This window comes from Lycorma delicatula, chromosome 5 (assembly GCF_047948215.1).
Source record: "Lycorma delicatula isolate Av1 chromosome 5, ASM4794821v1, whole genome shotgun sequence".
Taxonomy (NCBI): Eukaryota; Metazoa; Arthropoda; class Insecta; order Hemiptera; family Fulgoridae; genus Lycorma; species Lycorma delicatula.
This window is the reverse complement of record NC_134459.1, coordinates 99312500-99331127: the sequence shown is the minus strand read 5'-3', so window position 1 is coordinate 99331127 and position 18628 is coordinate 99312500. Positions and strand designations below refer to the sequence as shown.

Here is an 18628-nt window from a genome sequence, read left to right as displayed (position 1 = left end):
TCAATAGTCCCAATGCTTAAGTAATGAATTAGGAACCATCAATAATCCATTCTCTCTGAGAGCTTTCTTCTTTTCTGTCTGAGAGCTGGTGACCTGATTCACATCCTGCTGACAATTTCCGACATAGCTCACAAACCTCCACTATTCAAATCAATGTGCCTAACTATTTCTCCAGTCATCTCTTCAGTTTGGTCCAACCATCTTTTCAGTGTGACCTGTTGCCCTCAATCTTTCCTTGTATGACTTCTTAAAATTTTTACTGGGCCATGGACTATACTGCCGAAAATGTGGAGGCTGCGCTAGAAGCATATTACCTATTAGCACACAACATATTACGCTAGAAGCATACAACCTCCTGTCTAGCCAGCTCATTTGTAATTGACATGCTTGTCCTCTTTTCTGTACATGTGACATGGAGCATTCTTATGTAGGCCTACATTTCAAATGCATCAATTCTTCTCTGATTGTCCACCATGATGGTCCAGGTCTCAATGCCATGTACACGACTACTAGGTGAATTAGTACCTGAAGCAGTCTCAGCTTTGTATTCCTTGTGATTATCCTATCCTTCTAAATAGCTCTCAATTTTATACAAACCTCCTTCACCAGAATAATTCATCTTCATATTTCAGCTGATGAGCCACATCTTTATCTATTGTGAATCCTAAATATATGAAACAGTCTACATTTAAAAATCACAGTGCATCACTGATTGGAAGATTGTTAGCTCTGTCAATAATTATAACTTTTTTGTTTTTCTGATGTTTAATTTCAGCCCTAGTGATTCATTTTCTTACTGAACTCGGTTGAGGCCGTCTTCAGTTCAACTTCAGGGCCTACGAATGTTGTATCATCAGCAAAACGTAAGTTGGTTACACACTGGCCTCCTATTTGTATACTGTCGTGCCAGTTTTAAGGCTCTTCCACATGATATATTTGCCGTAAATGTTGAATAAGTTCTGAGACAGAAAAAATTTCTATTGTACTCCTCTTGATGGGTAAAAGGGCTCTATTGTCATTTTCAGTCTAACCACTGCACTGTTCTTTACATATAAGTTATGAATGAAGGTAAAGAGATGATCAGGATCACCTTCACATCATCTACAATTCATTACATTTCATCTCAGAAATAAAATAAGCACACTAGATAGATGGTGGTTGAAAGGAAAGAAGTTATAAACAAAGTAGTGGATCAAATAAATTAATAGTGCAGTTAAAGTGCACTTAGTACACTTCTAATGCACTACTGTGGTGACACATGGGAGCATTCAAGAAGGTTCCATATACTCGTATACATAGAGACAAATGAATTAATTAATAATAGACAAACTATTCAAAAAAGGAACATAATGAAAACAAAAATTCAAAGTAAAAGACATAACTGAAAAAAAAGGAATGCAAAAAGTATATAAAAACATTAGAGCATGTGTAAATATCTTTTATTAACCAATTCTAACAAAAAATCACTTTAATTTAAAAATTAATTCTGATATGTCTATAAACACATACCGTATCATAATTTATCCTTAAAATATCTAAACTGTTGCTATCATATGTAATTTTCAAAAATCTCTACTTTTTTGTTGTTTGGGTTGTTATCAATATGGCTAGTATTAAATATTACATTTCTATTAAATTCTTTATCTACTAACTCCTTAATCCTCTTTTACAAAAAAAAAAAACCAAAATGTTCGGAAAAATGTTCTCTACACTAATATTTCTTTTCTTAAAATATTTCTGTAAAATATTTAATATTCTCACAAACATGAGGATACAAATGTGTTGATAAGGGGGGAAGAGACTCCCAGCTAGACAGTAGGGTGAGAGAAGTGATCCCTGACTGGCTAGTTGACAATATAAAAAATTGTATGTGTACAACACATGACTTCCTTGTACGCCTGCTAAATTACATATACACACTTTTTGTTGCACTTCATTTAAACTTATTTCATTTGAAAGTGAGTTATGATCCTCCAATTCTTTAATAAAGTTACACAATTGCATTCTGGTGGACACCACATTTTTTGTGTGTCCTTATCAGCATTTTATATTAGTTTATATATTAATTTTGTTTCATGTCACTGAAGTAGTTATGTGGTGAAAGTGAGTACATGTTGGATTTGTAATCATGGACACATTGGTTTGAATCCAACTTCATATACATATATATTTTTTAACTTAAATACATTGATTTATTAATAATTATAAACCTCTGTACATTTTTTTAAATTCAAATGAAAAGTGCATTAAATTTTATTTTACTAATAACTTCTGATATTTTTTCATTATTTTTTTTAATTTTTATTATTATTATTATTGGATTAATATTTATTGTAAAACATACTTTACAATCATAGGTTAATAATTATTAATGAATCAATATACTTGAATTAAAAAAAGGAGATGAAGTCGGATTCGAACCGATGTGCCTTTTCCTTGTAAGTCAAATATTTCATAAATTAAAATTTCATTAGGCTGTAACTCTGGAACCAACGAAAACAAGTAACACTTGATATATCGTTGAAAAGCTCTCAATGAGGACTTATTACTGACTGCAGTTGAGAAAAAGTCCAAAATAAAAAAAAATTGGATTTTGGTTTTGTCGATTGCAATCAAAAGGGTAGCTGCACAACTAGATGTTACAACAGTCCTAAATCCAAAATTTAAACATTCTACGGCTAATCGTTTTTTAGTTATGCGAGATACATACGTTCGTACAGACGTCACGCCGAAACTAATCAAAATGGATTCGGGGATGGTCAAAATCGATATTTACGTTGAAAGTTGAAGCCGAAATTTTTCGCGATTACAATACTTCCTATACTTCGTATATGGAAGTAAAAATTAATATTTTTATTTGATCAGAACATAATTTAGTTGACACAGTTCCCTGTTATAGACAATGAAAATTATTTTCAGTTTATTCTTTTACACTTTATATTATTATTTTTTTTTAGCAAATGTGTAGTGTAAAGCCTTCTTGCAGCATACCTTGATTTTTACACGTTGATGTCTATTTCGTGCAGTTGGCTTAGTTCGCCCTCGAGCAAATAAGCTATATAACTGGATAATTATTGAGAGCAGATAAGAAAATGTAAATCAAAATTTCATCTAATAAATTTATATAATAACGATTTTATCACTGTAATGCAAGCAATGCAAATAAAATAAATCACTAATTTCTAAAATTCACTTTCATTTTGGTGCCGTTTGCTTTGTCGCAGATTCCAAAGAGGTTTAATTATATTCGGTATGTTGACGCCCGATGCAATTTTACAATTTAAGAATGTTTTAATTATGAAATTGTACTTGTCATTTTTGTTATTACTTATCGTGATTCGAGAAAAATACCATGAGCAAGTATCTTTAATGTCGTGATGATAAATTATTCAAGTGTCTCTTTAGTGATAACAGATCAATCTCATACTTTTACTCATTTCTTTTTTGTATTCTCTAAGCCCGAATTAGAATCCGTATCAGGGAACATATCATTGAGTAAGATGATTGGAAGTTGGGTTAGGGCGTTTATTATGTTTGAAAAGTAAAATAATTTATTCGCATAGAATAATCGTTTATGCGACACTTTTCATGTAAATTAATTGTTTGTTTAAGAATAGATTAGTTAATAATGCATTATAAACTTACTATTTCGGTTTATTGGAGTTCTTATACATTTAACGTAGCGTAAATAAAATGAATCAGGTAATTTTAATTTTCATATTTATATACTAAGCAGTTTATTTTCCTTTTATAGTTTTATGACTGAACTCTATTAATTATCTTATGTCTTAAGCTATGTAAAAGAATTAGTTTTAACATGCTCATTGTACATATTATTACAATAGAATGTTTTGTATCTATGTATTCAAATAACTTTGATCGACGAATTGTATGTGTATATTTTAATACCATTTTCTTATTTAGTGGTTGGATTTTTTTGATTAGAATAGGCTATAACTTTAGTTTATTAATATGCTATGTTATTAGAAAAGGGCATTGTTTCTGTAAACTGAAGTATTTGTTTCTACTTTTGGATTTATTGTTAAAGGCAATTACAGTATAAATTAAATAAATTTTTGTATGATTTAAAAGTCACTTCTGTGTTACATGTTTTACTAGGTTCAGTATGAAGATGAATGGAGTGATATGCAACAACGATTTAGAAAAGAAGGCCTGGATTATGAATGCCTACGGCCTGAAGATCGTTTGCTGCAGGTTTGGAGGTGGCTTGTGGATGCAGAGACTAACCTACGAAATTCAAGGCGAATGCTTGATAAACTTCATGAACAGCAGCATGAGGAAATTGAAGTAAATATGACTTTATTCTCACATTTTTTTTTTCTGTTATTCATATTTTGCTTATCATAAAAGATACTACATTTAAGAGGAATGTGGTGATAGCAGAGCTCAAAGTATAATTAAAGATGAGAAACCGGTAATAGGATTAGGGATAAGACAGCAGAAAGCTGTATTAGCAGTATGTAAGGAATGGTGATGGTGCTTTAGGAAGATTTACACAGTTTACAGTAATATGATGATACAATAATATGGTAATACATTGGTAGTGATGTAATAAATAACTCAATTCAATTTTTATTATAGGGTCTTGCTGAAGGAAAACAATGTGCTAAAATGTAACTGCATTTATTACTTTTCATAACGTATATAGGAATTGCAATAATCAAAGTTGTAATAAAAAAATATAAATGCAAATGTAGATGGAAACCTGAGGAAAGACCAGCATAATATCATTGAATTAGTAAAGGCCCATTTTAGATATCCTGTTTCATTGATCACATAGTGATCTGTATGGTCCCATTTTATATATTACTGTTTTCAGTTTAGAGAATGTCCTATGCACTTAATGTTAAGATATATCATAGAAATCCCTGATAAATGAAACTGAAATATTCCTTTCGTAATGAGTAATGGGTTTATGTTTGTTTTTCAGAACATTAGATGAATGTGAATGCTGATCACATTCAGCAGCCATTTTCTGCGTGTAATTTCTTGCTTACTGAATCTTTTTTCAAGAACTGCTTATAAAGTTTTTGTTAGATTCCTTTTTTTTTGTTTTTGATAAACTTAAAAAGTTACACTGTATTATCAGAAGAAATTAGTTCTGGCCAGTTCAATGCCCTACTATAAAATTGATTTTGATGATAACTCAACAGATTATGGTTTTGAACCCTTTCTGCATGAACTTTTTAAAATCATTATAAATTAAGTGTCGCAGTATTATTTTTTAATGATTTGATGATTTTATTATAATTTTTTTGATAATTCGTGTCATATAGAAAAGCTGTTAGCTCAGTTCAGTTAGCAGGGTTAAATTTTTAATTTCCTCATCCAACTGGAATTACAAGTGTCTTTGCTAGATGTATTGGCAGTAATCTTTATAAATTTACCTAAGATAATTATTGGCAATGTGCAAATTTTTTGTGATCTTTCAGTTCACAGTTTTCAAATTGTTGTGATAGAAAAACCAGTATTTTTATTTCTATTAATACCAAAAAGATAAAGTATGTATTTTTAAATTAAAGAGAGAACATTCACTGGGTATTGATGGAAATCATTCTGCCATTTAAAAGACGTCATGGATGCTGTTATTGTCTCTTAAACGTTAATTAATCTTTCAACAATGGGGTATTACCAACTCCCGTTAAACTTCCATTATTATCTTCCTACATTTAATTTACAAAATTATCAGGCAAATACTTATTTTTACTATATTTTAAAAATTTTGAAAAAATAATCTTAAAATTTCTTATAAAGCATTTGTATTGACACATATAAAGCATGGTTTTAGGAAAAAAATTTCCAGCCATTTTATTTTGTATGTTATGATTACATCTCTGATCCTTCCAGGCTAATTCTATGGAACTGTTTTTGTTATCCATGGAGTAATACATCTACCATCCCCAGTGTGATTTCTGTTATATGTAAACATGTTCTAATTGAATAAAACATATTTTGTTAATGACGACCAAAAATTATATTAAAAAAAAATTATTAATAACTTAATTTCAAAATTATTTATAAATTTAATCATAAACTTATAATTTTGTAAAATTGTTTAAGATTACAAAGAATTAAGTTATTTAGTCTAGATTATTGTTATGTTGCAAAATAATTTATTTACTGCCGTAAACTTTCTGTTAACTTTAATGTTCTGATATTTAGTGAACAAATTAATTAACTTCAGTGTTTTACATCTGTATGTATTAAAGTTGAATTTAAAATGACAGAAAAAATAAGAAAATTAGGTACTTATGTATTAACGCCACCGCAACAGCTACAGCTTTCGGTGGAAAATGGGCCAATATAGAGTTTAACATAGATTCAAAACAGTCTCTTTATTAATTTTAATAAATGGTTATTTATATTTATTTTATAAATATAATTTAACCAAACTTAACCTACGCTTGCTAACCTTGACTAATTAACAAGAGTGTTTTGATTATTTAAATAATAAATAATTGCAATAATTACTGAATTTATTAAATAAATACTCAAAAAATTACGATGTTAATTAGTCAAGGTTAGCGGGTGAAGCGAGCGTAGGTTAAGTTTGGTTAAATTATATTTGTAAAATAAATAAATATAAATAACCATTTATTAAAATTAATAAAGAGACTGTTCATTTTCCACCGAAATCCGATTGACTACTTTGTTTTTAAATAAAGCTGTAGCTGCGATGGCGTTAATACGTGTACCGAAAATTATTTCTGTGATAATGCGTGATTATAGCAATGGCCATGTTTTATTTGTGTGTGAATTATGTGATGGTAAAATTTGAAAACAAAATTATCCACAATCATCATTACAATCAATTATCATCAATTATTACATCAGTTATCATTACAATCTTATTTTATAATTCTATAATATTTAACTACAAAATTTAAAATAATTAATTATTTTGCTATTTTTTTCTTAAACATCTTTGTTTTGCCACTAGTTCATTTCCTGTTGTTGCACAGTCTTAATTATTATTTTTTATTATGGGATAATATGATTCAATCCATTAGAATGATGTTCCATGAAATGTATTGTAATTTCTCCTTTGTTTATATAAAAACAATTTCTTTAGTTTTTTTTAATTAAAAAGTTCTTTACTTGCTCCTTCTTTCCCTTCGTCTTCTTCTTTATCCTCTTCTTTTCCATGTGTGTTTGTGCTTACAATTTCTTTAATCTTCATTTATAAAGAAAGTACACCTACTACACTTTGTTCATAACTTGTAATTTAATGGTGGAACTTTAATTATTTTAAAGTAGTCTTCTTTCTTTGAATGACTTTTCCTCTTGTTTTTATGTTTGTTTATCCTACATCTAAAGCTGTAAATATGGATTTTATTAATTTCATTACGAGTTCTTTATTGCTACAATTTGTTATGTATGAAAACCATCCTGTGTTTTCTTTTTTGATTTTTGTTTAATGTAAATTAAATTCCCATATTGAAAAAAATATTTTTTAAATTAATTAAATTAAAAAGTTTGTGGAATAATAATATATTGCACAATATTGCTTAATTCATTGAAATACTGCCTGTTTCATGTTCACTAGAACTGTGATTAAAATTAGTTTAAAATATATTTATCTATATATTATATATATATATATATATAACAAAAAAACTGTAATTATAATTAAAAAAAAAAAAAAATTAATAGAATAATGCAGGCAATTTTGTAAAGAATTTTGTAGCGAGTAGTGGTGATGCCATGCACAAAGTATGTGTTGTTAAGTATATAAAGTAAACTGAACTACTTTTGTTTACTTATTAATAATGCCACTTTATAAGGATCTAGTTAGTTAGTTTAATTAAATTTTTATCACCGGAAACTGAATTTGTATGTGAACACACCCTAAGAATATAAGTATAAAGTATTATAGTATAGTTATCATTGTTAATTGTATACATATCTAGTTCGTAAATGGAAAAGAGAATTAATTTTTATTTATTATAAGTTGCTTCTGTTAAGTAGGTAGTATATGTTGATAAATAACCTAATAAGTATTTTGTGAAAACTTTTGTTTGTAATTTTCATTTATTTTTTGTGTTAAGGAAATGGAAAACTATGTTGGTCATATAAAAGAACTAGCAGAAAAACGAGCAGATCATTTGGAAAATGAAAGACTCGCTTTAAAACGTCAGGCTGATAATTTAGCCAAACTTTTATCACCATTAGATGTAAAGGGATCTTTTGAAGATCAGGTGTGTTATCTTTTATCATAATTCTATTGTAGCCATTGTTGTTATGTGATAAATAATTATTAAGCTTTATAAAATGAATATCTCTTTATTATAAATTAAAAAATAAAATTATGTTTGTTTTTTATGGTTTTACAATAATTGATAAATATTATGTAGTTTGTGTTAACTATTAGTAAAAAAAAAAATTGAATTAAAATGTTACAGGTTACCTTTCTTATTAATGATCGAGCAAGACTTTCGGAAGAAATGGATGTTCTAAAAACAATTAAGTTCTCAAGTGGTGAAACAGGAGAAAATGGACTCAATGTTGATGGTGATATGCTGTCTGAAATAATTAAGGTATTTTTTTATTTAATTAAAAGAAGATCTTACTTTGCTAATTATACTTGCTATTATTCTTGTTGCTGAAAAATATATTCTCAGTTGATAAGCATGATCAAATTTAATAACATCTTTTAAAAATAATTAATAGTAAATATTCTTTCAAATTATACGAAGTTGTGTTCACATTGAGGACACAATAAACAATAATTGAGGACATTGAAGAACAATAATTGTTCTTCGAAACATCTTTTAGGAGGTAATCATGCACCTTCTTTGATAGTGGCCAGTTTGTGTTACCAGATCTTACTTAAATGTTATTCTTAAAGATATATGTAATTATTAAAGAAATTTTCTAATCATTATTTTAAGACTAATGCTCATTTTAGCAGGTATGATATATTAGTTTAATTGAACCAACTGGTTTTTATATATAGTTGTTTATTGGCTTGTTAAGGATTAATTTGATAAATTTATCAATCATCCTCCCTATTTTTCTTTTTTCAATTATCCGTTTTAAATATAAAGAAAAATATATTTCTTATTTGGTAGGAAAGGGCATCATTGAGGTATATCCAAAATGAAGTTGTATAAAATTAGTAAGTGTTTATTAAAATATGGAATACTGCATGTAAGAAATTGTCTAGAAAGCTAGGTTTGACAAAGAAAACAAAAGATTTTTCAGCAGTTTATTTTTTAACATAGTCATCTTGCAATTCACTATGTTTAGACCAATATCTTTCCAACTTTTTAATACTCTCAGTATAATGCGATTTGCCCAACTATGCAAAATAGAGTGTTGTCTCAGCTTTGGCTTCATCATTTAAAGTGAATGTTTGTCCAGCAAGCCATTTTTTCAGGATTGGGAAGATGAAGTAATTGCTGAGAGCCAATTTGATGAATATGGTAGACTTTGAAGCATAACTCATGGAAACGTGAGACGTGTGTATTATCATTTTTTATCCAGATGTGAATGTTTAGCCTGAATAGCAACCTTCAATTGGTCTTGTAGTAAATAATAATAATAATAATACTCCTTATAAGAGGTTTGTCCCAAAAGTAAATGTACTGATTTTTTATTTAATTATCTGTTGTACTTACCTGAAATTACAAGTTATCTCTTTCGAAGTATGACCCTTGGGAAGTTACACCGGTTCAAACATTTCTTCCACTGTTGATAGCAGCTCCGTAAGTCATTTTCCTTCAGTGTGTGTAGCTCATTGATTACAGTCTTCTTATGTTTTCCATTGTCCCAAAATAATGACCCTTGAGTTTCAACTTAGGAAAGAGGTATAGATTACACAGAACTAGATTTAGGGTGTAGGGAGGCTGTAGAAATAAAGGTTTGTTTTTCTTTGTCAGAAATTCTCAAACTGAAACTGAAGTGTGAGCTGGCGCATTATGAAGGTGCAACACCCAATCATGTGCAATGTCTGTTCGGACTCACTGGACCCATTTTTGAAGTCTTTCCAAGACATCTTTGTAAAAGGCGTTATTAACTATTTGTCCTAAAAGTATAAATTCTTTGTGCACAATGCACAGCTCACACCACTTCCACATTTTCATTGTTTGTTGATGAGGTTGGACTTTCAGAACGAGTCATCTTCAACATTTTCTCTGCCCTCTTTGAAATGTTAATCTCCATAAGCTTTGTTTAAAGAATCAAATGTTTCTGTGCCGTAATGTTAAATGTATCCTTCATTGCGAACATAATGAAGTTATAGAAAAACGACCATACATGAACAGCAGTAGCGTGCGACTGACTCAACCCATCAAGTTGGAACAAGTATGCACATGTAGCCAAGAGGCTACACGTGCATGCATAACACCTTCATGCTGTTATACATGAAGGATGTTTTACATTACCTGTTTGTTCATAGGAAAATTAGTACACATACTTTTGGGACAAACCTCCTATGCTCTGTAATACTATTATAATATCAGATACTATTATAGACTTTTCCAGATAGTTTATGAGCGTCACCTCATGAGAATCATAAAAAAACCATAGCCATGACTTTTCCTGATGGAATCATTTTCACTTTCTTTGGTGTGCTTTAACCTTCTCCCAACCACTGTTTGTTTTTTGGCATGTAAGGTGAATCCTTGTTTCATCTATTCTTACAAAATATTGAAGAAACTTGGCAGAATCACGTTTAAATAAATCTAAGCACCCTTGAGAAGCATCCAATCTAATGTGTTTTTGGTCAGCTGTTAAAAAATATGGCACCCATCAAGTGGAAAGTTTTTTCATACCCAAAACATCATATTAATTGCAGTGGACATAGTCTGTTGAGATATTTACAATGCCAATGAGCTTGCAAATCTTCAGTCATCATCCAATCATTTAATTAGCATTGTGGTTTTTTGTGATGATTTCATTGTAGTAGTGGTTTTTGGGCATCTTGAGCGTTGACCATTTTGAATGGAGAAACATTTAAATTCAACAGCTTACTTTGTTAACATTGTAAATGAAGGGTAGAATACTTTAAAATGGAATCTAATTCTTTTAGTTTGTCTGTTTTGGTTAAATCTTTTAAAACGAAGTATTTATAACAACTTAAACTTCAGTTTTTTAGAAAATGTCAAAACTTGTTTGATTTACTTGGTTGTCACAAACAAGCAACTAAACGCATAATACTGAAACTTTGCAGCACACCATCTAAAGGTTCATACTTGACAATTGGATCATTTGGTCATACTTGTGCTGTCTATGTGTCAGGTCAAGAACTCTTCAAATGACTTTGGTATGTAAGTTTAAGGTTTATATAATTTAAACATAAATTTGAACAGTATAAAATTAATTGACATACTAAAGAAAAAAAATCTGATTTTTGCAACACATATCAGATATAGCAACACATATCAGATGTACTATTTGACTTCAAACTAAGTAGGTTTTCTCACAAGATAATTGGAAAGTTATAATCTTGCACTTAGAAGGTGAGTTGTTTTTTTTTCTTTTTCATATTGATTAATAAATTTATTATTATTATTACCATATTAGTTGTTTGTCTGGCTTAGTTCATTTATCTATTGTCTTATATTCTGTTCTTATTTTTACCCCAAAATATGTACTACTTTCCGTCTGGAAAATACAAGTAATTAAACATTTTGTGTTAATTTCCTATAATCTATTAATCTTATCTTTTTATTTGTATTTATTTAATTTCCATTCATGACCTATCCATTCCTTATTTCAAACTGTGTAGATAACTATTTTTGTGTCAGAGTGACACAAATGGAGGTTGGCTGTTGCAGGCTTGGCTGGACTAGTTAATACTATTTTTCGATTTTGTCTCTAGCCACCATTCTATTGTTGGCTTGAATTAAGATATTCTGTACCGACAGTTTACAAGCTGCTAATATATTCACTATAGAAGTTGATGTCTACAGATTGCTTGTAAAGATGCAGTAAATATCTGGAGACCTCCAGAATATCATACAAATCACTCAGATAAACTTCTGTCATTCCGTGCTCTGACTGAAAGGATATCATGGTTTTGGTCTTCCTTCTCTATGTTAAATATTCAGTATTACTTAATTTTTGTAATATTTTCTAAGAAGTCACCATTTTTCTGAAAGTAATTGCTTTCTTCCTGTTAGGTTTCATCAGAAAAAGAAATGTTGAGACGTCAGGTGGCTGAAATGACAGACAGAGTAGAACTACTTGAAAAGTCATCACGACAAATGGAACTTGATAATGAAAGACTTGCATTTAAGGTAATTAATGTACTTTTAATATTTTCTGATATGTGTAAATAATTAATATAAGTTAATTATGTATAACCTTTTTCTCTTTTTTTTACTAATTGGAATGGTTAATGTGTAGTAAAATGTTTAATATCTTTATTACATTATGCTATATAACTAATTTATTATTTTGTTTTATTTTATTTATTAATAAGCAATTTTAATAGTTTAGATAAAAGTTGGTGCTGTCTATTGTATATTGTTAAATTTAATATAAGCACTGTATTTTAGTTTGTTAATTTTATTCCTATTATAAAATTTGTTATATGAACTCAAAATGTAGGTTTTCCATTTTAGTATAATATAATCCATTAATTACATGTATTCATATAAAAAATGAATTCTCAGGTGCTTGATTCATTGATAAAAAATAATATAACAATAACAATAATAGCAATACAATGTTTTTAAGTACAATAATAACAGTGTTATTAGTTGTACGTAACAATATGCATTATGAAATAAAGTCACATATTATAACAATTTAATAGAAAAAATTGAGTTGCGATGTCATATAAATGTTTGTTCTTTTCTGTATTGTAAGCTGTAATTTATTTGATGAAAACTTGTAGAAATTAAAAGAAATTATGCTATGTGATTTTTGTCTGATACGTTAGTAAAACTTTTTTCTGATCTTATTAAATTATTAAGAAAAAGTGTTGAGTATATTTAAAAATAGTTTCATCTTTGTTTAATTATTTGAAAAAAATATATCCATTCTCAATGTGGTCGCCATTTAAAAAAATATATATATTTGTTGCTGATTTGATTCTATTTAAGGTACAATATTTTTTTTTTTTATCTTCTGAACTATTTTTTAAATTTTCTACAGTACTGTATAAATTTCTTTATAATTTTGATTAATAGTGGGGTAGAAAAAACCAGGAATGAAAAATGAAGAATTTCAGTTTAAACTGCTGGCAGTCTCGGATCTTGAAAATAGTCACTTCATTTTCTACTATCTTTTCTATGTTCTATAACGTAAAATAACAACCCTTTTTCCAAAAGATTACCAGCACTTATTGGAAATTCTTCTTTCCAGTAGTTTTTTTATTGTGTTGGCAATTGAAATTATGTATATTCTATAAGTTTTGTTCATTGAATAAATCAATTTCCTACCTTTACTGAGAACTGAATGGTAATGTTAAAAAAGTGGTCACCAGATTAAAACTAAACATTAGAAATAATTTTAAAATTCTTAAATAACAGCCTAAACTCTGTTCTTAAATATACTTGAAAGATTCATTTTTTATATATTTTCTGAATGAAGTTATGAACTATTGGGATTATACTACTGGTAAAACTGATCAAAAAAATGGGGCACCTTTTATTTGTAATTTGGAATAATTCCCTCACTTTTTTTTCAAATAAGTAGCACCTTGTAACTAATGCAGAAAAGAACAAGGTCTAATCTTTTCAAGAGCAGGCTTTCACATGTTCGTTTTTTCTATATTGACTAAGGAGCAATCCTGCATATACTCTTTTTTAAGTTAGTTACTCAAGTAGCAATTATTATTGAGTGTAGCAGTTTATCGTAGCAATATATTATTTGTTTGGTGCTATCTGTTGGCAGTGTGTTAAATTCAATATCTTTTAGTTTATTTTTCATTGTAAAACTGATTTTCTTTGCAGCATTGAAATTGAGTATGCCTGTGATGTAAAACTTAGTCATAACTTGAAAGTTTTATGATCTTTAATCATTGTTTTTATAACCTTCATAAATTACATTCAGTTTAATTTATTTATCTTATTACAGTATTGGGTTATATTTTAAAGAAAACTATTCCTCAGTTTTTGTTTCAGGTGTTTTGTCTGTTTTTAATGGTGTTTTAGGTGTTTATAAATATATGCAATTTGGTTTTTTCTTTTACAATAATGGCATTTTAGTAAAGTGAAAAAAATAAATTTTATAATGTAACATAATTCTTGTAATTGGTAAATGCTATAATTATTTTCTATAAAAAACATCTTGTTGAACATTTTTTATGAAAGCATTCCCGAAAACTTTAAATATGGTTAAAACATAATTGTTTCTATTGAGTGATTTGTAAGGTAATTTGAAAATATAAGCTTTCTCTTTCATGATAAATGTTACAATTTAATGATTTTATTCATATGTCTTGTGAAATAGGCATAATTAATTTGATTTAGTTGAATATTCTTAAAAGCTTTTAAACTGCATAATGTTTTAAGTTGTTAAATACTTATTCTAACTGTTCACTCTTTCAGCTCATTTTGTGGACTGAGGTAAAAGAGCTTTTAGACAGTTCAGCGATTCAAGAATTTAATTAGTTTTTCATTCATGTAAAAATTGATTTATTAATTATCAGTTAAGTATTTTTGTTCCTTGTTTGAAAAGAATTGCCCTTTTACAGTTGAAAATGTTTTAAATTTAAGGAATGACAATGATTAGTAGTATTTTATTAACTTAATATGAAACATTTTTTCATGTAGTACTTTTTCAAGTCCTTAATCCTTTTTTATCATTTCATTCTTATCGAATCCTCTATCCTGTCATTTGTTTTTCTTGGGTTTACTATCAGACTTAAATTATTTTAATAATCAGTTGTTATTGTTTAAAAAAATTCTGAAATTTTTTTTTCTTTTGCACATTACTCAACATAGATGAAGTTCAATTGCTTTGCAAATCTGTTGTGTTGCCCATAGGGGCTCATCAGCTACTGGACTTTTTGTGAGAAGTAGATCACATAAATCAGTGTGATTCTCATTTTTAGAGGTTCTGAGATTAATGATAAATTTATTAATAATTTTTTCCATTTATTACTTCTCATTGTTAGATTTGTGAAAAAAGTCATAATAGAAGTATGCTAGGTAAAAAAAAAAAAAAAATGGGTATCATGGGGTGTTTTCTTCACTCCTTGTAGGATCATTTTACAAGGAAATTTTTTTAATTAAAGCAAACAATTTTTTAAACTTATTACTGAATTTCTCTCTATTCTGATATAAGGGTTAAGGAATGTTACTTGTTAAATAATATGTATGTAAAAATATATAAAAAATTTCTTGTAAACTTGTCCAAAAATTCTGTTCTGTTTGTATGCTAATTTCTGATTTATGTGAGAGTGGTTGTATCTCGCTTTTCATCCAGGAGTCCTGAGTTTGAATCCTGTTAAGCATCGCATTTTTCATATGCTACAAAATTCATTTCCATATTCCCACTTACAAGCTTCAAAGCTTTTGTAGTGAATTAATAAATTAGAATTAATTCATCAAGCAAAAAAAAATGGGATTGAAATTATAAAAAAAAAAACATTTTTTTATTTAGACGTATATAATTGAAGTATGCTTATTTTTCAATATAATCCCCTCCTAATTCCTAGGCACATAGTCTATATTTAACTGGTTCTTGAATTACTTCTTAAAAAAACTTTTCAGTCTGCTGCATAGCCAATTTTGCACCGGTTTCATGACCCTTTTTATGAGAACAGAGGCGATTCCCTCTCAGCTTTTCTTTCTGTGGGCTGAACAGATGAAATCCCTTGAAGCTAGGTTAGTACTATTTGATAGGTGATCCAGCAACTTAAAATCAATATATTGAAGGCAAGATTGTTTTGTTGGCTGTGTGAGGTTGAGCATTACCTGAAGCAAAATTAGATCTTTTAAAAATTTACCATAATATATTTTTGGAATTCATTTTGTTGCCATTGTGTGTCTAAAATGCTGCCAATTCTTTAAATAAATTAAGTCTATGTACCTGCGATTATAATTATTTTTATTACAAATTGTAAATATCATTCATATACAACATTGTTAACTTGTGAATCTTTATATATATATATATATAAAGATTAATATATGTAATAATATATTGTATTAATATCATGTAATGAGTGAAAGAAGGCTTGTTGAGTCCTTGGAGACTTTTAGTAACTCATAGACTTGCAGAAGACTAGAAGAGGACTACTGTAATGACAGAGTATGACCTACTTATGTAGTAGTACAGAGCCGTTGAATTGTCAGGAGCCATGTGCGTTTGAAAGGAGTTGTGTGAACTGTATGGGGCCGAGTGCTGCCGCCAGAAGCTGAGTGTATACAAAAAGAGCTGTGTGAAATGTAAAGAGCTGAGTGTAGCCAACAGGAGCCAAGTGCATTCATCAGGAGCCATGCGAATCCAACTGAAGTTGAAGATCTTTAAATTTTAAAAGTTCTGATATAAATGAAAATTAATGTTTCTCTTTAATAGTGAAATTTCAATAACAAATGAAACCTGAGTCTGTATAGCCATCACTATTTGTTTCTCTTGCAACTTCATCAAGTTTAATTTCTTGATTACTGTGAATCATTTCTTTAACCACTTCAATGTTGTTATTATTTGAAGTGGAAGATCCACTTTTCATCATAAAAAGAAATTCTACTTCTTGTGAAGCAGTTAATCTGTTCATAGAACTTGCTGCCACTCAACAACTTTCTCCATGTTGCTGCTGCATTTTATAAATAATCTCTGATGTTTCACACCTTATGTATTAATATATTAGTACTGGGTTTCACAGAATTTAAAAGAAAATATATTGGCAAGTTAGAATTTGTAATATTTCAGTCAAGCAATAAAGACCTAAAAATGAGTTTTTATCAAATGTATGAATTTAATTAATTGATTATGTTTACATTCCTTTCTTAGTCTCATTTAGTTTTTATAGCACTTTCTCCTTTTCTCGTAGTTTAATTTACTTATTGAATTTTAATCCTTGTAGACTTACTTTTAATTAAAAAGAAAACTGTGTTTTACTTATGCATATTGTTTAAATTTTCTGCTTTTTCCTAGATTGTGTCCATCAAATAGGTTGCTGTTTAATAATAGCCAGTATGTGTGTCTGTGTTTCCATTTTCCTCATTTGCTTTCTCTTCATTCACTTTGCGTTTTCCATTTCTTCCATATGTTGTTGTCTTTTCCAGACTTAAAGAATATATTTTCAAAGTTCCCATTCAAAGATCCTTTTTGCAAGCTTTTCTCCTTCTACCTTATATAGAGCTCATAAAATAATGCGGATCATATAAAATATTAATATTAAAGGCAGTTAGTTACTTTTATTAATTAAAATTATGCATGCTTAAGCAGTAGTGTTTTCTGAAAAAAATAATATGATAATGTAGATTATTGATGGGTTTTTTATTGAATTTTTAATGAATATGTACTTTTTATAAAATAGTGACTGGTGTGGTTTTTTTTTAACATAAATAAATTAGTCTAATATTCGCCTAATCTCTTGTGACATAGTTGTCAGAGGCTTTGGCTGAACTTGAGGAAAAGGAAGCCCAATTAGGTTTGTATTAACCAAGTCCTTAAAAAAAAATCAAAAGCATGTCTGCTGTTCAAGTTATATGAATGTTTTTACTGTTTTTTTTTGTTTTTTTTTTTTAATTTTTATTTTCCCCCTTATACTTTGTTGTTGTTTTCTGTTTATTTGTTATCCTTATTCATTGTAATAACAGAGCTTTGTGTCTATTTTATTCATTTATTTTTCCAGAGTTTGTTTGTATGTATACTTTACCTTCTCTTTACATGTAATGAGTGTATTTAGTAATGAATATACATTAGTTATTGTGATTTGTTTTAAATTTTTATGATTTATAATTTAATATATGCATTTAATATTATTCATCGAAAAGCTATTTAAAATTTGTTTTTTTAATTAATAGAAATTTGCTTCATAGAATTTTTATATAAGGCATTCAAATTTTACATTCTTTGTTTTTAATCTATATAAAAGTTATATTTAGTTAAGAAATTAAAAAAATGTAAAAACGTTTTCTTTGTTTTGCACTGAATACAGAAGATTTCCAAATTTAAAACATATTTATGTCAACATTGTCAAATTTAGCCTTTTATTATTGCCCACTTGTCTCATCATAACATAAAATTGTTTTTCTGAATTATTTTGTTCCAAATTCTGTGAGTGTTGGTATCTTTGGTTTTAATTGCAGCATGTTTCTATTTATAGGAAAAGATAGGGTAAAGACCAAGTTTTTGTTTTTAACATAGTTTGCATAGCTCAAGAGAAGTTTATTAGTGATAAATCATATTTATATTAGCCAGCTGTTTGCTACTTGTTGATCTTGCACAATCTTAACAGTCAAAATACTTTCAGTCAAGAGAAACTTCCTGATAGAAGTAGTGACAGTTTGCAGTGTTGCTGAAAATAAACTTCCTGTTTGTATATTATTTTAATTTTCCTAAACAAATTCAAGCATGATCAGTCAGCTAATCACGAAAACCAAAAATTGATGTTCTTCCTATTTATTATTATGCATAGCTTATATATATATATTTTTTTTTAAATTTTCCATGTAATAATCCTAAGAATATTTAGTTGTAA

At 28.4% G+C, this 18628-nt stretch overlaps 1 protein-coding gene across 3 annotated transcripts in view; it reads left to right on the top strand.

Annotated features, from left to right (window-relative positions):
* The first annotated feature begins 3284 nt into the window (after window positions 1-3284).
* Window positions 3285-18628, top strand: part of LOC142324489 (uncharacterized) — a 65040-nt gene continuing 49696 nt past the window's right edge. For 2 of the 3 annotated variants that reach the window (XM_075365315.1, XM_075365314.1), the window contains exons 1-6: window positions 3295-3702; window positions 4120-4308; window positions 8070-8219; window positions 8424-8558; window positions 12147-12263; window positions 17530-17575. In XM_075365315.1, coding sequence (XP_075221430.1) covers window positions 3694-3702; window positions 4120-4308; window positions 8070-8219; window positions 8424-8558; window positions 12147-12263; window positions 17530-17575 — 646 coding nt within the window. In that variant the 5' untranslated portion in view covers window positions 3295-3693. Of the gene's footprint in view, window positions 3703-4119; window positions 4309-8069; window positions 8220-8423; window positions 8559-12146; window positions 12264-17529; window positions 17576-18628 lie in introns of all 3 variants that reach the window. The other variant, XM_075365316.1, reaches the window with a different exon arrangement.